The sequence below is a fragment of the Trachurus trachurus genome (assembly GCF_905171665.1).
Source record: "Trachurus trachurus genome assembly, chromosome: 13".
NCBI classification, from domain to species: domain Eukaryota; kingdom Metazoa; phylum Chordata; class Actinopteri; order Carangiformes; family Carangidae; genus Trachurus; species Trachurus trachurus.
In genome coordinates this window covers 31,902,847-31,922,008 of record NC_139892.1, presented here as the reverse complement: position 1 = coordinate 31,922,008, position 19,162 = coordinate 31,902,847, and the positions used below count along the sequence as shown (strand labels likewise).

The 19,162-nt window shown below is 43.0% G+C and overlaps 1 protein-coding gene across 6 annotated transcripts in view; it reads right to left on the bottom strand.

The window, feature by feature from the left end:
• Positions 1-19,162, bottom strand: part of schip1 (schwannomin interacting protein 1) — a gene marked incomplete at its 5' end in the record, with an annotated part of 230,137 nt that overhangs the window by 1,247 nt on the left and 209,728 nt on the right. For 5 of the 6 annotated variants that reach the window (XM_083985102.1, XM_083985104.1, XM_083985103.1 and 2 more), the window contains 5 exons: positions 612-705; positions 2,168-2,291; positions 6,558-6,755; positions 7,423-7,540; positions 9,091-9,209. In XM_083985102.1, the coding sequence (XP_083841228.1) occupies positions 612-705; positions 2,168-2,291; positions 6,558-6,755; positions 7,423-7,540; positions 9,091-9,209 (653 nt within the window). Of the gene's footprint in view, positions 1-611; positions 706-2,167; positions 2,292-6,557; positions 6,756-7,422; positions 7,541-9,090; positions 9,210-15,206; positions 15,616-19,162 lie in introns of those variants that run through there. The other variant, XM_083985106.1, reaches the window with a different exon arrangement.

Genomic DNA, 19,162 nt, shown 5'->3' with positions numbered 1-19,162 from the left:
TAGCCCTGAAAATGAACTACTCGCTATTGTTTGAGTAACTCACGTTAAAGGGGATTTTACACATCAGAGGCCTTAAGGAACACTGCTGCATTTGTGGTTGCTTCAGTTTTAAATCTGGTGCGGCTCAAGAAAAGGCAGCTTGAAACCTAGAGCTTGAAAAACGGAAAACATTGTGGGCTGGGGAGTTAATCATCTCATCTCTGACTGATCTGTTGGTAGTTGTGTTGTGTTGTGTTGTGTTGTGTTGTGTTGTGTTGTTCTGTTTTTCTTACTTTTTCTTTTAAACTCTGAATTGTCACTCTAAAAATCATGCCATCCTAAACCACTGAAAAAAACTGACAGTCTCTAACGGTTTAAAGGGAATCACTTAGCCTGGGGAAAAGAAAATCGAAACTACTGTATATCTTCGGCATGCCGGCATGTTAAAATATTTACATCTTCCGTAGAAACTAATTGGCTTGAGGCACAGAAAGAGTAACAAAGTGAAAGTGTTGAGAGATGTGGATTTTGGTTTTTTTTTTTTACACTTTTTGCCTGGTGCTCCCTCATAGATGAGTGAAATGACAGTAACCGAGTGCTGTAAATAAGCTCCTCATTAACTGGCTCATCACCTGGTGAGGTCCTCTATGTCGACCAGCATGGCATCCTGCTCCATGTGTAGCTCATCTCGGATCAGCAGCAACTGTACAAGTTCCTCATTCAGACCTGGAGTGGTGGAAAATATGAACTGATGTCAGGCTACAGGTCTATTATACCACAACATTCACAAAGTCATTACACATTTCTAATAGGGGAGTAACGGTATGTGTATTCGTCCCATGCCGTCACGGTTCGGTGCACACAGTCACACGACGAATACGTCTGAGTGAATATAAAAAAAAAAAGAAAAAGAAAAAAAGTCGAGTCCTCACTCCAATCTAGGTGGCGGTAATGAGCCTTAAAGCTGCCACAACCATCATAACAGACGAAGCAGAGAAGTGATGAGAGTGTGTAGTTATGGTCTATGGCGCCTGGGGTCGCGACGCGGCTGCCTGTTCATTTTCTATGGGACGCTGCGCAGATCACCGTGAAACACAACGCCGACGGCTCGCGAATGGTCGACCGGACAAAGTCCATCGGCGATGTTTCACAGATGCACAGTGCGTTGCTAGAAATGCATCAAACACGTTAACACATAGAAGACGGCATCGCCCCAATACGTCAATTACTGGTGCGAGGAAAAGTAAAGTTGTGTGCAACAACGTTTATCCCTGCTGCTTTCAAGCCTCTTGACATGAACCAAAAACATCACCAAGCAACTGGTATCCAGCCTAAATTAACTGTGTAAACCAACATTGATGTTAATTTCTGTTTTTTTTATTTTATTTTTTTTATAATAGTTGCCGGTTGTCAAGTGCAAGTATTTTTTCCTCTAGAATTAATGCATGGTATTATAACACTCCTAATGCACTTGTTATATTTTTTATTCTGTTTTTTTTTTTTTTACTTTAATAACAGAAGATGGTTTTTAGTTTAACGTTCAGTGAGTGTCTGTTGTACTGAACCCGTACCGAACCGTGACCTCCAAACCGAGGTACGTACCGAACCGTTACACCCCTAATTACTAACGAGAGCTCATAAATAGACAGACGTTAAATCACCTGGATGTGAGAGGCTGAAATCACCCACGATGGGTTCATGAAATAACCTCACAAAGCCATTGAAAGCATTATGAGTATTGGCTGCAGACCACACATCAGCGGTTGTGGTTGTTGTCACATCACATGCTTCAACTATTGTTCCCTGAGCTTTGCCAGAAAATATAAATCACTAACAACAGATATTTTGAGGGGAAAGTCTGCGCTGTAAGTAAAAAACGAGCTCATCATTTTGGACTCATGGGGAATTTTGGAGCCGTTTTATGTAAAATGAGAGATTATTCATCACAGAATACCAGGATCAATGGTGTGTACAGAGTGGTAACAGTAAGTGCTGAGGGGAAGCTGTTAGCTGGTACACTTCTTTGAACTGACTAACATATATAAAAGTACTTTCACATCCACATGAAATGGTCGGGTTCAGTATACATGTGCATGTTTTTCCCCATGTGCTCATTTCTGCAATTGAAAGTAGAGGTCAGTGACAGTGTGTGTGTGTGTGTGTGTGTGTGTGTGTGTGGTCAACTCACTCTCGATCTGGGAGTGCAGATCATTGACTATCACCTGGAGCTGACCCAGCGTCATGTCTCTCAAGTCGGTGGGCTTCAGGCTTCTTTTCATTAGACACTCGCTGATGTGAGGCATGTGAGGGAGCTGACGGGAAAAAAAACAGAGACGTTGCACATCAGAGAAGAAAACTACGAACAGCCACAAACAAGTAAAAAGTCAGTGATACACTTAAAACCATTATTGCAGCACAGAGACACAGAGCAACTGTCAACCTGATCTCATCTAAAATCAGTTATTAACAATGAATTCAGTGCATTATTCACAAATACTGGCAGAGATGGAGTTCCTGAACAATTAGCGGGTTATTTTCACTAAAACACTGATGGGCTGATCAACGACTATGAATTTTTAAACGATTTATTAAGCAAAAGTGCCAAAAAAATTAGCTGTTGCCAGATTCTTAAATTTGAAATGTTCAGATTTTATCTCTTTAAGTAATTAATAATAAGTAATTACTTTCATTATTTTCTCTTATTTTATATTAAACAGTCTATTGGCAGAAAAAAGGAATAATCAACATGTTATTTTGTGACGAATATAAATGCGGTATGTGGTTCTCAATCTTATCAGATATGGTCAAATGGTCGAGGCTGCGTGGATAATCAGCAGAATGGATCTTAATTAGTAAGTGAAAGTCAGATGTGTTGACTGGATGCGAAACGCTGCCTGGGCAAGAGTGATTCGTTTACATTTTCCTCTGTTGCTGACAGCGTGAGAAACAACTTCTTTTCGGTCTCTTGGTTTCTTTCCCATAATGCCCCTGATGAAACAAAAGGGAATATCTATTTTTCTCTGAGGAGGTCAGCACCCTGGAGCCTGGTGTAAAGTTTGGGGATTTCATGTAGGTGCTGCTGTGGTGACACAACACACACACACACACACACACACATTTACAGAGTTTGGAGCTAATAAACAGCAGCGAACTCGGTGACCAGAGTCCACTGGACACACTGCCTTTAATCAGTGTTTTTACCCCATTGTGAACAACACAGTACACCAACATGGTCATTTTGACCTTCTCTCCCTTTGTATATTTGAAATATGAGATGGTTTTTCAACTCCTGTGGATTTTTCAATTTATCTCTAAATATCTCTAAATCTCTCATCCACAGTGGTGAAAACAGGATGTTATGTTATCACAGGCAAAGGTGAATTATATTTATATTAACAACAAAATGGTGAGAAATTACACACGATTTCCCTGTGAGTAAAAAAGAAAAAAAAAAAGAAAAGCTTCCATTTAATTGCAGTGTCTTGGAAGTTTTTGGAGTTGCAAACTATTTCTATTAAACAGTGGCTGAGAGGACACGGCTCCAAAAAGTACCTTTATTTTCCTGTATTATCGTTCTGTTGGCTTTGTGTGCGTGTGTTCAGAGTTACGTGTCCCTTAACCACCAGCCGTACTGTAGCTCCATGTCAAACACAGTCACAGTACAATTACATAAAGCATGTGGCCGTGTGTGTGTCAGAGAGAGCACACGCAGGCACATAATCATCGATTTGTTTACCAGACTCTCCCTCTGCCATGCAGCGCTCCCATCTACCCAGTCCACATTCTTTCTCTTTCCCTCCTACTGTCATCTCCTAGTCTGGGCAAACAGCGGGTGAGACAATGTGCTCTCTCTCTCTCTCTCTCTCTCTCTCTCTCTCTCTCTCTCTCTCTGCATGTGTCACACTGTAGGTGTTTGCATGCTTGGCTATGTGGCTGCCTCTCCTCGCTGGTTTCTCACCCCTCTTTCACTTTCGCATTTTGGCCTTTGGCACCGATGCAGCGCTGCTGGAGACTGCCATGTGTCAGTTTCAGTTTCAGGCGACTAGATAGGCACAGGCTGGCGAGTCTGGAGTGACACATCGAGGACTGTGATGTCAAAAACGAGAGTAGGCAACGGGAAAGGTTGTAGAGCTGTGTAAGACTCAATGTGTGAGTCTGCTGACCACAGTGGATTTCTGCGGTAGATAAATGGCACTACTAGTTACTAATATCGGCAAACCAACCTCCTGCTCTGACTTATCAGACTGAGGAAGTCCACTCCTCTCTGAATGAAGTGGAGATTTTACGATAAAGTCTAAATTTCTCCCCCTAATTTCTTTACTGTCTGTGATGATCTCGTTTTCTTTCAGTCATTGTGTACATATTTAGGAAAACCCACACTCCCACACACAGACACTGGGATACAGGCCAACTGTGCTGGGTCAAGTCTCACTGTTTGCCCTTGAAAAGTGTATAGGACAATCAGGTTTAGCTGGAACCTGGAGTTAAACTAACAGGCAGCAGTGTGACAGCAGCAGCAGAGCCTCTCACATCTTTATTTGTCTGGTATAATCGCCCAAACTCTTTATCAGATCATTCACCTCTTCACATCACTGACACCTTCCAAATGTGTTTATCTCAACTGATTTGAAAGTGAATGTCAAGATCTTTGACACGGAGTGGGTCGATACAATACATTTTTTCTCCTGAAACTGAAACGTCAGTCACAAAGAACCAGTTATCCATTATTTCCCCATATCTGTTACTTTCGTTATCCCTTTTAGTTATACATGTATTACTTTTGGCTAATTATTTCAGCTAATCGTTTATCTGTGCTTTTATATTCCCCTAACTATTAATTAACTCCTGTTAATCCATACTTATTGTAATTAGTGCCTTCTACCTAAATATTTAATTTTCTATGTTCTATCACTTCCAGATAATTATTTCGACTACTCACTTGCCAGTTATTATGTCTTAATGTACTCTGACATGGCTTTATCAGAGGTTTAATCTGAGACTCAGTGTGCTGTCATAGCTGGGAGCTTGACGAGTACTGTGATGGCAAATCTGCTAAAGATAAGCGACATACCACTTTCTGAGAGTATCTGGAAAGGTGTATTTTCTCAAACAAATCTGTTTTTCATTTCCAATTAGCCGAGCTACTCCACATCCTCAATCTTTCCACCTGTCCCCATGGCAACAGTAGACGTAAGCCTGGTTAGGAATAACTGTTCCAGCGGAGTATTCATCACATGAATCGTTTGCGGTTTAATAGATGTCGAATAGGTGTTGTGGACACTGCGTGGTGGCTGCAGCTTTAATACGTCTTAATATTCACTGTGTGTTTGGCCTGGATGTGACAGTGATGTCTTCTGACTGCTGAGCACTGCTTACGTCCCTAAACACCCAAGTCAAAGCTCTCCGGTGTATGAATTATAGATGCACCCGGTCGAGCTGCCCTTCTCCTCTCTGAATAAGTAAAGAAGGTTCTGCCTGCAAGTCCGGGTGGAGATAGGGTCGGTGTGAGTCTGACAGTGTGTGTGTGTGTGTGTGTGCGCTCCGGAAGAGGCAGTGAGGCAGATGAAAATTGATGAAATAATGATGAGCAGGGCATCATCACCTTACTTCCTCTAAACAGGAGCAGAGAAGGAGGAGGGGAGGGGGAGGCTTCCTGTGACATCATCACAACATACAGCTCTTCACTACTCATATGTCACTGAAACCCACACATCTGCTCTGACATATGTTGACTGATGGATGACATCATGTAAACTTGGTAAAAGTGAAACATGTATATAAATATATGATATATAGTAATATATGTATATATACAGTACACACAAATGTCTGACCTTTTGTTCCAATATCATAAAGAGCAGATGAGAAAACTTTGTATCATATGCAGCGTTTCTTCATATGACTCGGGGTTGGGATCTGTGCTACAGTTCGCTATAATATTAACCTTCACTTGAAAAATTGTGGATTTGATTTTTTATTACAGTTACAGTCTAATAAGTATATAATAACAATATAACTACCAGGTGTGCCAGCTGATTGGTCAGGTGAATTGATACACTCCATAAAAGAGAAAATAATGTGTTGTCGTAAAAAAAAAAAAAACAGTGAAATAACTGAACAAAGTGAATAAGTTGTTGCTATATACCCTTTAATTCAAATGGAAAATGTCTTGATTAGTAGTTACTTTACTCATCCCACTCCTTCCCACCAGTCCCAGAGGAAAAAATATCTTAATGTTTTTACTTCCAGATGTTCTTTCTTCATCAGCTTGTAATTAACACTGTCTGTTGGTTATTTGGTGCTGGGCATTTTTTTTCCTACTATAAAGCTGAAGTGAACTAGAGAGTCGAGCAATGATTCTAATAAAGACCACAAATAAACAGAAACTGAATCTGAAAGTAGTAAGCATACTTCCTCCTTTTCCTCTTGAACATTAATATCCATGAATCTCTTGGTGTGTTTTATGTACATAGTAATCTAAAAGAACATGGCAGTGATATATATAAAAAAGAAAACATGTGTTTCCTATTTGTTTGTGAAGTCAAAGGCAGAATCAGGATCAGATTTCCGGTACTGACCAGGTCGGCCACTGGTGACTTTTTACGGTTCTGTTTCTCCACTTCCACCTGCATCTTGGCCATGGGCTTGGCCATCGCCAGGGCCAGCTTCGCCTCCGCCTGCAACTTCTTCTGTCGACTCAGGAAGTCCATGTCCTCCAGAGACTCCGAGTCGTCCTCTGTGGTGTCCCTGTCCGAGTAGGACGAACTCTGCTTGGACTGCAGAGAGGAGGTGGTAGAGGGGAGAGGGAGAAATGGAAATAATGAATATGAATATGTAAAAAGAAATATGAGGGAGGAAGTAAATGGAAAAAATGTGTGGTGAAGGGAGGAGGGAGGGCGTTAAGAATGAGGTAAGGAAAGATAAGAAAGACAGGTCAGAGGATTAATGTTTATGTATTCTTGGTCTTTTTTGTATGTGGATTTTCCACAATGACAGGAGCTTCATTGTACATCAGCTAGGACGTGAGGGTTAGTGAGGATGAACATGTAAGGAGATGATAATTCTCTCTTTCTCCCTCTGTTTCTGTTAAATGTGTGTCAGGCTGACAGGAGGTTAATGGGACCAGCCATCCATGGCCTTGGTGAGCGTATTCCAATTCACCTCTCATTTGCTGCTCGTGAATTGGTTAACAGGCCAGAAAACTTGAGAAAAGACATTCATAAAGCATCAAAACCACCAGCTATCAGCCATTTCACTGCTTTCATTCTTCCTCTGTCTCAGTCTCACTTTTACTCAGTCAGATCTTCACACTGTCAATCCTGTAAATCATGACACGTGTTTTAGATCGATTTAAACGACTGAAGTGCATCTCTTTCGTTCTGGAGAAATACGACAATAACTGCATGGGCCTCAGAGTGCACACTTGGGCGTCAACGAGCGTACCATGGGGGACAGAGGTGTGTCCAGACTGGTCTCTGTCTTGCTGTCATCTGCATCACTGTCCTTGTCGCTGCCGCTGTCATTGACAAAACAAATCTGTAGGTTCATCCCGCTCTGCAGCCTGAGGGAGAGACAGACAGAGGGAGACAGTTTCATGTTATGCAGATAAAAGTCAAGTCAGTTCAACATTAGCTGCTTCTGCAGTAATTGAATCGGACCGGGGCCAAAACACACCGCAGTGTCAACAGCACTGCTGCTAGTACGATGCAAGTGGGTTGTGTAAATGAAGGATCTCGGGCAGTGTGAAAAAACAGAGAAACAAGAACAAAAAAAAAGGAAAAAAGAAAATCCTAACAGACACAAGCTGCTTTCATCACAACAGCAAAGGAGCAGCTGAAGAAAGAATTAAAGAGGGCTTGTGTTTTTAATCATCTCCCCTCTTGTCTCCAATATGGATCGATCCAGGCTGCCTCCGGTAGGTCTGCTCCAATCTGCCTGGGACCAGTGGGGGTGTTTTTGTGCCACAGAGGAACACGGTATCACTAGGTGTAGATCCAGCCCACCGTGGATCAATAATCTGCTTATTCAATACAGTAATTACAAACAGGGCTGATTGTTTACACAGTATGGATCCTATCACTTCCAATTAAAATAGGACCTGAGCGGTCGATCGTTGTTGGTTTTTCCCTTGTGAAGCAGCATCAAAAAGCTCACTGTAACTTGAATTGAATGGATCGTAGAGGCCAATAATGTGTCCACTAACGTTGTTGATTACAAGAAATGTTGAAGATAAGAAACATTGCTCATAATGAACAGTGTGGGTGCAGACACTTTAGTATTGGTCAACATGTCACTCGTTAGGTGGAGAGAAATGGCCAGAAATGCCAAATGTGTTTGAGATAATTTCAATGACTTAGTTTGTCAAACAGATACTAATATGTCACTCAGTACACAGCTTAATCATAATTCTTGAAAAATAAGTTGGAAATAAAGCATATAAAACCGAATCTGAGACTAACACTCTACTATTGACCACAGGTTTCACCACATAATCCCAGGACTGTCTGGCTCAAATAACAGTGTCTCTATGATTTACAGTCTCAGAATAATCATATTTTCACACAAAACATTTAACGGTTTCCCATGAATCATCATCGTGGCATTACTGCATCACAATCAGTCATCAATTTGCACTATTAAAGTTCACGTGGTTGAAATCACAAGAATACAAAGAAAGTGTGTTTAGAGAACATGCAGTTCCAGTAAGGTATAGTGTAGGAGGTGGTACAGTAGCACTGCGCGTGCAAATTTGGGAAGTCACAAGGGCTGATTACGTGTTGCTCCTTTACACTGCAAAAATCCTCTCTGCTTCCTGTCATTCTTTCTTCCTCACTGTCTGCCCTTTTAAAAAAAAAAAAGTAGTCTAGACTATTACATAGCAACTTCTAGATTGCTTTTTTTTTTTTTTTCCTTTCGTTTTGTTCAACCTTTGCATAAAGTGGAAGTTTATGTTCTTTTTGCCATATGACTACTGCTCTTGTCTTTGTGTGGGATTCATTTTCAGTAAAACATATGGGCCCAACAAAACAAATATGGGTAAACCAGCCACTTGTGTTTTCCAAGTACAAGTCACATGTGTATCGGCGATGTGACTGAGGTCAGTGGTCTTACCGTGAGGACAGACTGGGTTTGCCGCTCTTGCTGCAACTGGTGTAGATGCCTGGCCCATCGTCAAAGAAACTGCCCAGGGCCAACTTCTGCCTGATCGACTCCCTCTCATTCTTTTGGGCCTAAAAAACAGAAGATTAACGAGATTGGGTCACTTTCTTTATGATGTGTTTTATGATTGAAGCTGCAGTTTGACTATGAGGTCAGAGGTCAGGCTGATAGGGATTGCATGTCTTTATCAAAGACATTTGGTGCTTTCAACCCAGGCATTTAAATATACAGTTGCCAGACATGCTGGATCATCCCAACACCCTCGCACATGACTAGCTGCATGCACAAATAGAAAAGCTGTTACCCTGAGCACACCCTGACTCTCCAAATCACGAGTGCAAGTATATCAATAGCAGCAACCTCCTCTTAATTTGCACTGAGCGCTTCAGTGTTATCTTAACCCGCTCTGATATGAAGTGATATGAGAAAAAAAACGCGTGAAATATCCAAGTAGGGATCATTACAGGCTGACAATGCCAGTATCCACCAGCAGGTGCTGCTGTTTCCTCAGAGAACACACACACATGCACACACAGGAGTAGTGTAAAGTCTTCTCACACAGGATTGAGTTTACAGGAGGGGAAACTCCTGAGGAAAAGCAGCAATAAGCATTTCATACATGCTGAAATCTGCAAGACTAACCAACACAACATCATTTCAGAGTGACTCTCACTTGGCTTCTTCCCAATCCTGAATTCCTAACTAAGCACAGCCTCAGTTTTGGCAGCACTTCACACATGCTCACACACACACACACACCAGTCCCCACAGGACAACTTGTCTGCACTAATAGCAGGTAAACACGTCCAACTGAGCTGTGAACGACTAATGAATGACTCAGGTTTCTGATCAAAACGGAAGGAACTTTCTGCAGATGCTACTGTTGCACACGAGCACCAGACAGAGCTTTTTTTTTTTTGTCATTTTGTCATTTGTTTTCTGTCTGTTAAACCCCCTCACACTTTCTTTTCCTCATACAGAAACCAGTCACTCTGAATGGCAGTTTTACGCAATGAAGCGTGAAGAGTTAAGTGAAACTTCAACAAAGAAATGCAGAATTGTGTTTATAGTAATAATCGTCACAGTGACTGTGCTTGGTTCACAATCCAGCCAGGGGAAAGAACATCATTACACATATTCATTTGTTTCTTCTTTCTTCTGCATCTTTTTAGCTTGTTAACCATCTTCCCATTATCTTGTGACACCTTGGGGACGGAGTCTCTCTGTACTTTCACACTAAATAAAATTAAACTGTCAAAAAGAAAGAAAGAAAGAGAAGAAACGCTGTGAGAGGCGGGTGTAGAAGAGATGCCAGCGGTATTGACCTTAGGTGCAACCTCCATCCCATTCCACTTATTCCTCGACAAATCCTCCACCTCTCTCATCTATCACCGCTCCTCACATTCCCATGCTTTCATTACCCACCTGATTCACTCTCACCAGTCATTTGTCCTGCTCTCCTTTCCCTTCATACCCCCTATTCTGTTAATCTACTTCCATCCCCATTTCTTTCCTTCAGCCCCAGGTCTCTGCGACTCTGTTCTTCTCTCTCCAAATCACTCACACCTTCACCTCTCTCCCTCTCATTTTTACTTTCCCCTGTTCGCTTCTTTCCTTCTGTCAGTGTCTCTTGACAATAGTACGCAGGCATTTGGTGAGAGTGCCTCCACCAAGGACAAATTAACATAATCCCACTCCACACAAGAGCTCGCAAGACGCACTTGGCACCGCCAGCACACACACTGGCACGTAGAGGAGTGGACCTGGCACTGCTCCTGAGTGTCTGTGTGTGTGTGTGTGTGTGTGTGTGATAGCCTGGGGAGTCGGCATGAACACACTTTCGAGTTTCAATCGGCTGCTTCAAAGGCTCAACAGCAGCCTGTGTGGCGGAGCGCAGGTCAAACACGTTCATGTAAACATACATCACTCATACAAGCTCCACTACAATGCAGCTGACACACTGTCAGTCAAGTTTCTGCACTGAGCAGCCGCTTCAAAACAAAAACAAAAAACCAGAGGCAGCGGGTTCACTGAGCACCGTTAACTGCTTTCTCCTCCTCGTGTGGCGAGGGTGGAGGAAAAGATACAAAGAAATTGCGGTGAGGTTTTGGTGCAGATGGGAAGGAGGTGCGACACAGAGAGGATGGGTCAGAAAACATCAGCAGCATCCGCAGTTTCCAAACAGCCACACACACTCACACACACACTCCCTGTTCGAGGGCTGTGTGCCGGTGCAAAGACGTACGCTGCTTTTCTCCCTCTGGTAATGTAACTTTGAGATAACGAGGGTCAGATCTTCAGTCGCTTGTCATCAACAAGCTGAAAGTGTCAACAGTTTAACTGGCTCAATCAAAAATGTGTTTAAAAGTTTCTCTATTGCAATTACAAAAGCAGTTAAAACGAGGCCATAAACAGCCGGAGACAGTTGGTGCGTTCTGCGTTTTTATGTTCAGTGATCAGTTATGGAAATATACGAGGCAGGACACGGAGCATATGTTTCTGTAATGTTTTAAAATGAAAAACACTTCACACTCTGCCACTGATAAACTCATCAGCCCTCAAGGACAGCCTGCTCTGTGACTATCTTTGGATAATATTTGTGACTTATGTTATGTACTACATGCACTTTTGCACAAAGCTGCTGGTTGTTAGAGGAACGTTTTAACAAAGCGCTAAATATGGATTTCAGTGTTCCTGTTCTGACTCTTCACGTGATGCGAGCTGTGTGGAAATCAGGCTGGAAATTGGCAATGGGTTAACGATTATTTTCATTATCAATTAATCTGTTTTCCTAATTCACTAATTAATTATCACATCTGCAAAAAGTTTATCTTCAAATAAAGATTTAACATTTTTACTTGTAAAACAACCAAAACCGAACAGATGCTCAACAGCAGCTGAATTAGCATCTCTACATCTCACACCTGCCTGACAACTCAACTTCCTGTCTTTGTGTCAACATCGTCTTGTTATACAGTGCGTGTGTGTGCCTGGGTGGGCTGTGTGTGGTAACAGTCATCATGGCAGCGCCATAAACTATTTACCAAGGTGTGGGATCTACCACTGAGAGGTGGAGGGCTGAGATGTGTAGTAAACACAAGCCCCTGGTTCTTGTTCCTTTCCTACACACTTCATCTTCATCAAAAAAAAAAAAACTGATGTGCTTTCACATCAATCTCAAAAACGTACTTCTCTTGGAGTAGATATAAGTAGATGAACTTTCAGAGCCTCTTTAATGGAGAAAGGCGACAGTTTCCGTTAAAATTTTGGGCCAATTAAATGTAAACCTATTATGCCATTAGCTGGAAACAGACTTTCGGCTCTTTGATTGGCTCACTCACTCAAGTCCTCATGAACGAGACATTATCGTAACCTTTTGTGCTCTTTACTGGATCATTTTCCCATTGGAGCCTCATATAAAATCTTTTAAAATCCTGCGATGGCACATTATCCAAATGCCTGTTTCCACATGATTATGATGTGGAAAATTGTCGCTGGGTCAATTATATTAACACTGTGGGGAAAAGGGAGTAGAGAGAAAGAGAGAGGGAACAGAGGCTGTCCAAATCAGACTGGGAGGAACACAATTTGGTTAATTTGTGTTTTTTTCCCCTTAAATTCACTGAGCAATTTCCTCTGCTGAAAAACCCTCATTGATAAAGACATTTTCTCCTCCGCTCCGCACTACAAGCATTCATCTCCGCAGGCCTAGAGTGTGATTTAGCCTTGGCATCGGACAACAGGGTGCTTGTTCTGAGCCTTCAAATCTTCCTTGAAAATCTATATTAGAGGTGGGAGAGGAGTTTAATTATCCGTGCTAACAAACAGCATCCTCCCTGGCTGGCTCTGAGGCCCGAAATTGTGAAGTGGTTAGGATCTAAGATGTGTATAAACGTGTGTGTATCTCTGCATGCCAGCAGTTGTCTGTCCCATTGCTCTTCTCTGATTTCAGGCGCCTTGTATCTGAAAAAAATATGTTCTTTTTTCCTCCATTTCTCAGTAAGTGCTCTCCCTTGTTCTGTACAATGGAGGCTTTTCACCGGCCAACCTCAGTCCCTAGTTGGAGACAAGAGCGCACTGTTCACACACACACACACAATCACACAGGCTACATTTCTTAAGCACAGTAAGAGTTAGAGAATCACATTATCGTTTACCTGGATAAGACTGAATGTGCTCAGAAAAATTCAGAGAGCTTTTCATTGTGTTATGGTTGTGCTGAAAGTCTGTGTGTGTGTTGGTGTATGTGTGTGTGTGTGTGTGTGTTTGTTGTGTTTTGGCAATCTGTGTGTTATGGTGTGGAGAATCCAGACAGGGACGGCTTCACTCTGATATGTTTTCAAGGCCTGACAGTGAGCTGCTGCTGAGCTCACAGCTCTACAAACAGATACAAGGTCACTGTGTCTCCTGTGTGTGTGTGTGTGTGTGTGTGTGTGTTTTGACTGTGCTGTAGCTTTACAGTTCACAGATGTTCTTCATTGGCCAACTTTAAGGAAATCAGCACCTGCACATATTTCTGAAATTGCTTTTCCAATATGTTCAGGTTATGACCTATTTAAAGTCAATTGTAGTATTTGTTTTCTTGCTGACAGAACATTTATAGCACTGTCTTGTTGACAGCTACAGCAGCAGGTGGGTTTAGCTTTGTGTAAAAACTGGAGAACTAGAGAAAGTCTGCCTATGCCCAGTGGTAACAAATAAGCCAAGTCTAACTGATTCATCTTGTTTGGCTAAACTTTCCAAAAAATAAAGTGTAAAAACAACATTTGGTGGCTTTCTGGTGGGTCGTTTGCAGAACTATTTCTTGGCTCAGTGAGTGACTTCCTAGAGGCGACTGAAGCAAGATGCCCTGCAACCTGCCAGTGAAGGAGTAAACTCCAAAAAGAGGGATGTGGGTTGGATTTAGGAGGCGAGTGGTGTCAATCTCACCCTCCAACTCACGACTAGAGAGTAAATAACCATGTTTTCTAAAATGTTCAACCTTTCTTGAAGTCCATATCCTGTCTTTTGTGTAAGACCGTCTCGTCCTCTCGTGCTATCTGAGACCTGTCTGTCTCGGCCGTGCAGCATTCCTTCCCAGATAAGGGACCTGACCTCTGACCCTTCATGCAGTTCAGCTGCAGGTCAGTGCAAGACTGTGCCTGTCACTCAGATTGAACTGAGAACAGCTCAGCAAGGGGTAGAAGGCTGAATGTGACCGTGTGTGTGTGTGGTGGTAAGAGAAGTGGGGGAGGGTTATGTTGGGATAATGCAGAAAAAAAAGAAAAGAGGGTAGTATGACAAAGGGAGGGAGGGGGAGATGGGGAGCATGAAGTGGGTTTAGACAGGACAATAGGTCTCCAAGTGACATTTGAGCTTCTCTCTACTACAAGGCCCAGACTATGTGGTTTTGTGGTGAAAGATTCAGAGGAGGAGGAATCTGCTTTTTGTCCCTGTGAATGAAGCAGATTTAAGGATAAAAGCCTGGTTACTCACACCATTATGTCACAGCTTTGCCCCACATATCTAAGCGCTGTAATACCCATATTTCCAGCATAACGTCAAGCCCAGTCTGTGGGCTGTACCACATAGCTGCACACAGCACACCAAACCTAAGGAATTTGCAGAAATACGCCTATTCCCTTTCTAGCAGGGAGTTAAATGAGAGGGTCGATACAAATCTCATATTTATCTGTTTTTTTTTATAACTCACATATTAACAAGCTATATTCCTTATCTTAATTCTGTAAAAAAATAAAAAAAGTGTTAATTGACATGTTGCTGTATTTAGCTGGGTAATGTACTGAACTATTTCTTGGCTGGGAGCAGTGACTGCCTGACGACTGGTAGTTACAGTCTATTTGCTGATCGTTGCTTCTGGCCAGTGGCACTTCACCCACCACAACTTCAGCACACAGATTACACTAACAAGATATAATTGGTGAGCTGTGGAGGGGCCTGTTAGATGACTTCAGGTGTCTCTGGACAGAGCCGGACAACCACACGGATCAGTTTCAGTGAATCGATAATGAAAAATGTATGTATAACCCATAGAATAAGGAACGTACAAACACAAGATGGACCTTTACCTCTTTGTAGTCATCAGTGAGGCAGAGGCTGCTGGACGCTTGCCGGATGACATCATCCGCTCCACCACATCCATCCATATTATCTAGAGCCTCCTTCATCCCTCCCTCCCTCTCTGTCTTCCTGTCTTTTCCGTTCTACTCCCCATTCAGTAGGTTAGTCCACGCTGACTCTTGAGGTTGAGCCCAGTCAGTACACATCATGTTCCCGGGCCAACTCGCCCCCGCCATAAATACAAAAACAAAACAAAAAAAAAATCTACTCCTCTCCTGGCTCGTCTTTCTCTAACATGTTGTGACACTGTTTCCCTTTCACTTCCCTTCACTTTCTGACGGCTACACTTTCCCTCTATAGGTTCTCCTACCTCTCCCACGGGACTGTGAAAGCACAATGGTCAGAGGTAAGGCCCCTTTAGACCCTCCCTACCTTCCACCCTCCGGACAGGGCGGCCTCTCACAGCCGCAGGCAGCAGAATGAGAGGAGGGAGAGGGAGAAACTCACACTGGTGGTTTTTTTTTCTTCCTGTTTTAACACCCTGACGTGAGGACAGCAGCTGCTCACCACCGGATTGGAAAGATACACCTCAGCCGTGGGATAACAACAGTGTTTGTGTGGCAGTGTACTGTGTGTGTGTGTGTTTAGACATCACTCTTGGACACTATCACTCACTGTCTATATTTATTCTCTCTCTGTTACACGCAGGACTCCTTTCCCCCCCCCCCCCTTCAAAGCCTCCTAACACTCTTACCTACTGTAGAATAGCTCATAACTCTGTGTGTGTTTGTGAAGGACAGATTGACTGGAAATGTAGATTTTAAGAAGGTGAAATGAACGTGAAAATCTTGTGTTTATATGTAACAGAGGAGCCAGTGTGCTGCCTTCCTGCACAAGGTAAAAATAGTGCCCTGTCTGGACTCCAAAGCCAGCAGGCCCATAGCCCCATGCAGCCAGCTGAATAAACCCTGACAGAGCACAATGGACCATTAGTCTGGCACACAAACACACACAGCCACTCACTCACTCACACACACAGACACACACCAACACAGCGAATGCTTTAGCCTTGTATCAATGACTTACATTTTCAATCCGAGCTCTCCACGGTGTGTAATGATCTCATCTTTGCGAGACGCTATCGACCCATGACTCATATATTTGTCATAGCCGCCCAGACAGAAAATTATATCCACATATGGCTGCAGAATCACACTGCAGGAGCAACATCACATCACTCACACACACACGCACGCACGCACGCACGCACGCACGCACGCACGCACACGCACACGCACACGCACACGCACACGCACACGCACACGCACACGCACACGCACACGCACACACACACACACACACACACACACACACACACACACACACACACACGCCATCAACTGGTTACTTAGAAAAATGATAGGCATGACAGGGAATCAGAAAACCATTATCATGTTGAGGTGGAAATAAACTCATTATTCATTTGCAGGGGCACATGTATTTTTACGCACTGGAGCCTTCAAGTGATTATTTCTCTTGATTTAGTATATGTGTTATCCAAGTAACACATTTTTTCTCTTGATTGATTGATCTATTGATTATTATTTTTTAAATAAATGACCTAAACTGTGTGTGAAATGTCAGAACGTATAGGGAAAAATACCACATATCACAATTTGGCTTCTGGTAACATCTTTCATCATCAAGTTGCTTGTTTTGTTTGACTAATGATCTACATTTGAAAGATATATCCATTTAGAATCAAATACATAGAGAAAAGCAGCAAATACCTAGATTAGATAAGTAAAAGAAGTTCAAGAAGAAGTAAAACTAATTATTTCAACACCACATGGCTGTACTGTATACGACTATGGAGCAGTTCCTAGCAGGGCTGGGAGCTGAATTTAACCACTTTTTGCATCTGTCCCATAAGCCAGGCTAGAAACTCAGATGTGTTTGTTTATTTTCCATATTTGTTTCCACTGTTCCTATATTTGATTCTATTTAGCCTATTTATCATGCAGCCTTGCAGATCCGGAAATTCAGATATAATGTTGGCAGTGGTATTGAGAGGTTCAAACCCAGGTGGGTAGTAGGTGGAAATGCTTTAGCTTCTCATGAGACATTTGCTCCTTAAATACTACCGATTTAGCCCTGATTATCTATCCCTGGTCATCCCCTAACATTTAGTCAATACACACACACACACACGACCTGCTGCAAAGTCAGAATGAAGTTGCTGGAAGTACAATGTGACTAAACTGAACCAATGACACTGAAACACACAAAACATTAACCCTGACTTAATGGTGAGGCAAAGCTTGTTAAAAGTTAAAAGTTCAGTTTTTTTTTTCTTTCTTTCTTTGAAAAATCAAACCTCCATCTGCAGACAGAGTCAGAGGATGAATCCTGCTAAATAGTCAGGGATCTGACGCAAAGCAAGAGGATAAGATCAGATAAAAAATGAAACAGCCCAGCCAAGGACAAAGAGGTACAACAGAGATGAAAGGAGAGTGATGAGAAGGAAAGAATGCCAAGTGATACTGAGTGATAAACATGAGTCACATTCATCTGTTTCTCTGCTGAGGGAGAGAGAGAGAGAGAGAGCGAAGACGAGAATAACATGAGAAAAAAGGGACTAGAAATGAAGACAGTTGGGGAATAATGCATTTGCATGATAACATCAAAGTGCATTCGCAAAAAAAAAAAAAAAAAACCCACCCCCACACCCACGAAGCAGTTAAATAAAAAAGTAGGAAGTGGGCTTGATTCTGTGTTGATCCCTAGGGATTATGGGTAGAGTACAGAGAATTGTCTGGCTGTCTCCTGGATCCACCCACACTGGACGGCCGCTGCTGCTGCTGCTGCTGCTGGGGACAATATAGACAACACACAGATACACACACACACACACACGTATACACACACACACAGGCCAATAAAAGCTGTGCTGGTTGTGAGTGGGAGCCGCCTGTTTGGGGCTGCAGGGTGGGGCCGAGTCAGCTCTCCTGGTTCCCCGGCCGCTTCATTACCGAGGCTGACTTCATAATAGTGAAGGTGAAGTCACCGCTGATTCAAATGGGATAGGGAGGCGGGAGGGAGGGAAGGGTTACCTGGGTTACCTACTGTATGCGCACGAAAACATCTACAGACACCCACAAACACACAAATCACAGTTCAAGGGCATGAGACACACACACACACACACACACACAAGCACACGCACGCACACACAAACATAGGTTAATTCCCCTGGTGTAGATGATGGCTCGGCTGTTGGGTCAGCTGAGAGAGCGAGTGTGAGAGAGAGAGGGACACACACACACAGAATAGCTCATTGTTCCAAGTGAACAGAGGGCGACTGTGGGAGAGAGGGTTCCTGGCACCTCCTGTAAGCCTGAGATCCAAGGCCAGTGGCACCGTGGCTGCGATGCACTCGCTCTTTTTAATCAGCCCCACTCCCCGTTTGTTTGTGCGCTCTGTATCAGCAAACAGGCTCACGGCTCCTTAATGCCTACGTGTACGCTAGTGTGATACCAGACTGCGTTTACTGACACATATGAAAGAGATGTTTGAGACTCAGATCTGATCCTATTTCGGAAAGAAGAGGAGGAAGAGGGTGGGGTGGGGGGGGCTGCTACCATAGCAACATGCTGAGAATTTCTCCATGGCAATGCTCTGTGTTCCAAACAAATTGGGCTGCTACAGAAGCGCAGGGCGGCCCATCAGGAAGCCTGCCGACTCGCACTGAGGCCAGTGTTTGAGGGAGCTGAAGTTTTGACAAATTGTAGAATATTTTGGACACAGCACTCACTTGTCTTTAACACAAACGCTGCTCGCTGCACAGCAAATGTGTGATGGAGCGGACCCAAGTCATACAATAACAAGTTAACCGCAGTTAACATGGAAACCTCTAGACTGTACTTGAGTTTTGTTTTAAACTGGCTAGAGATAGACTGATTAT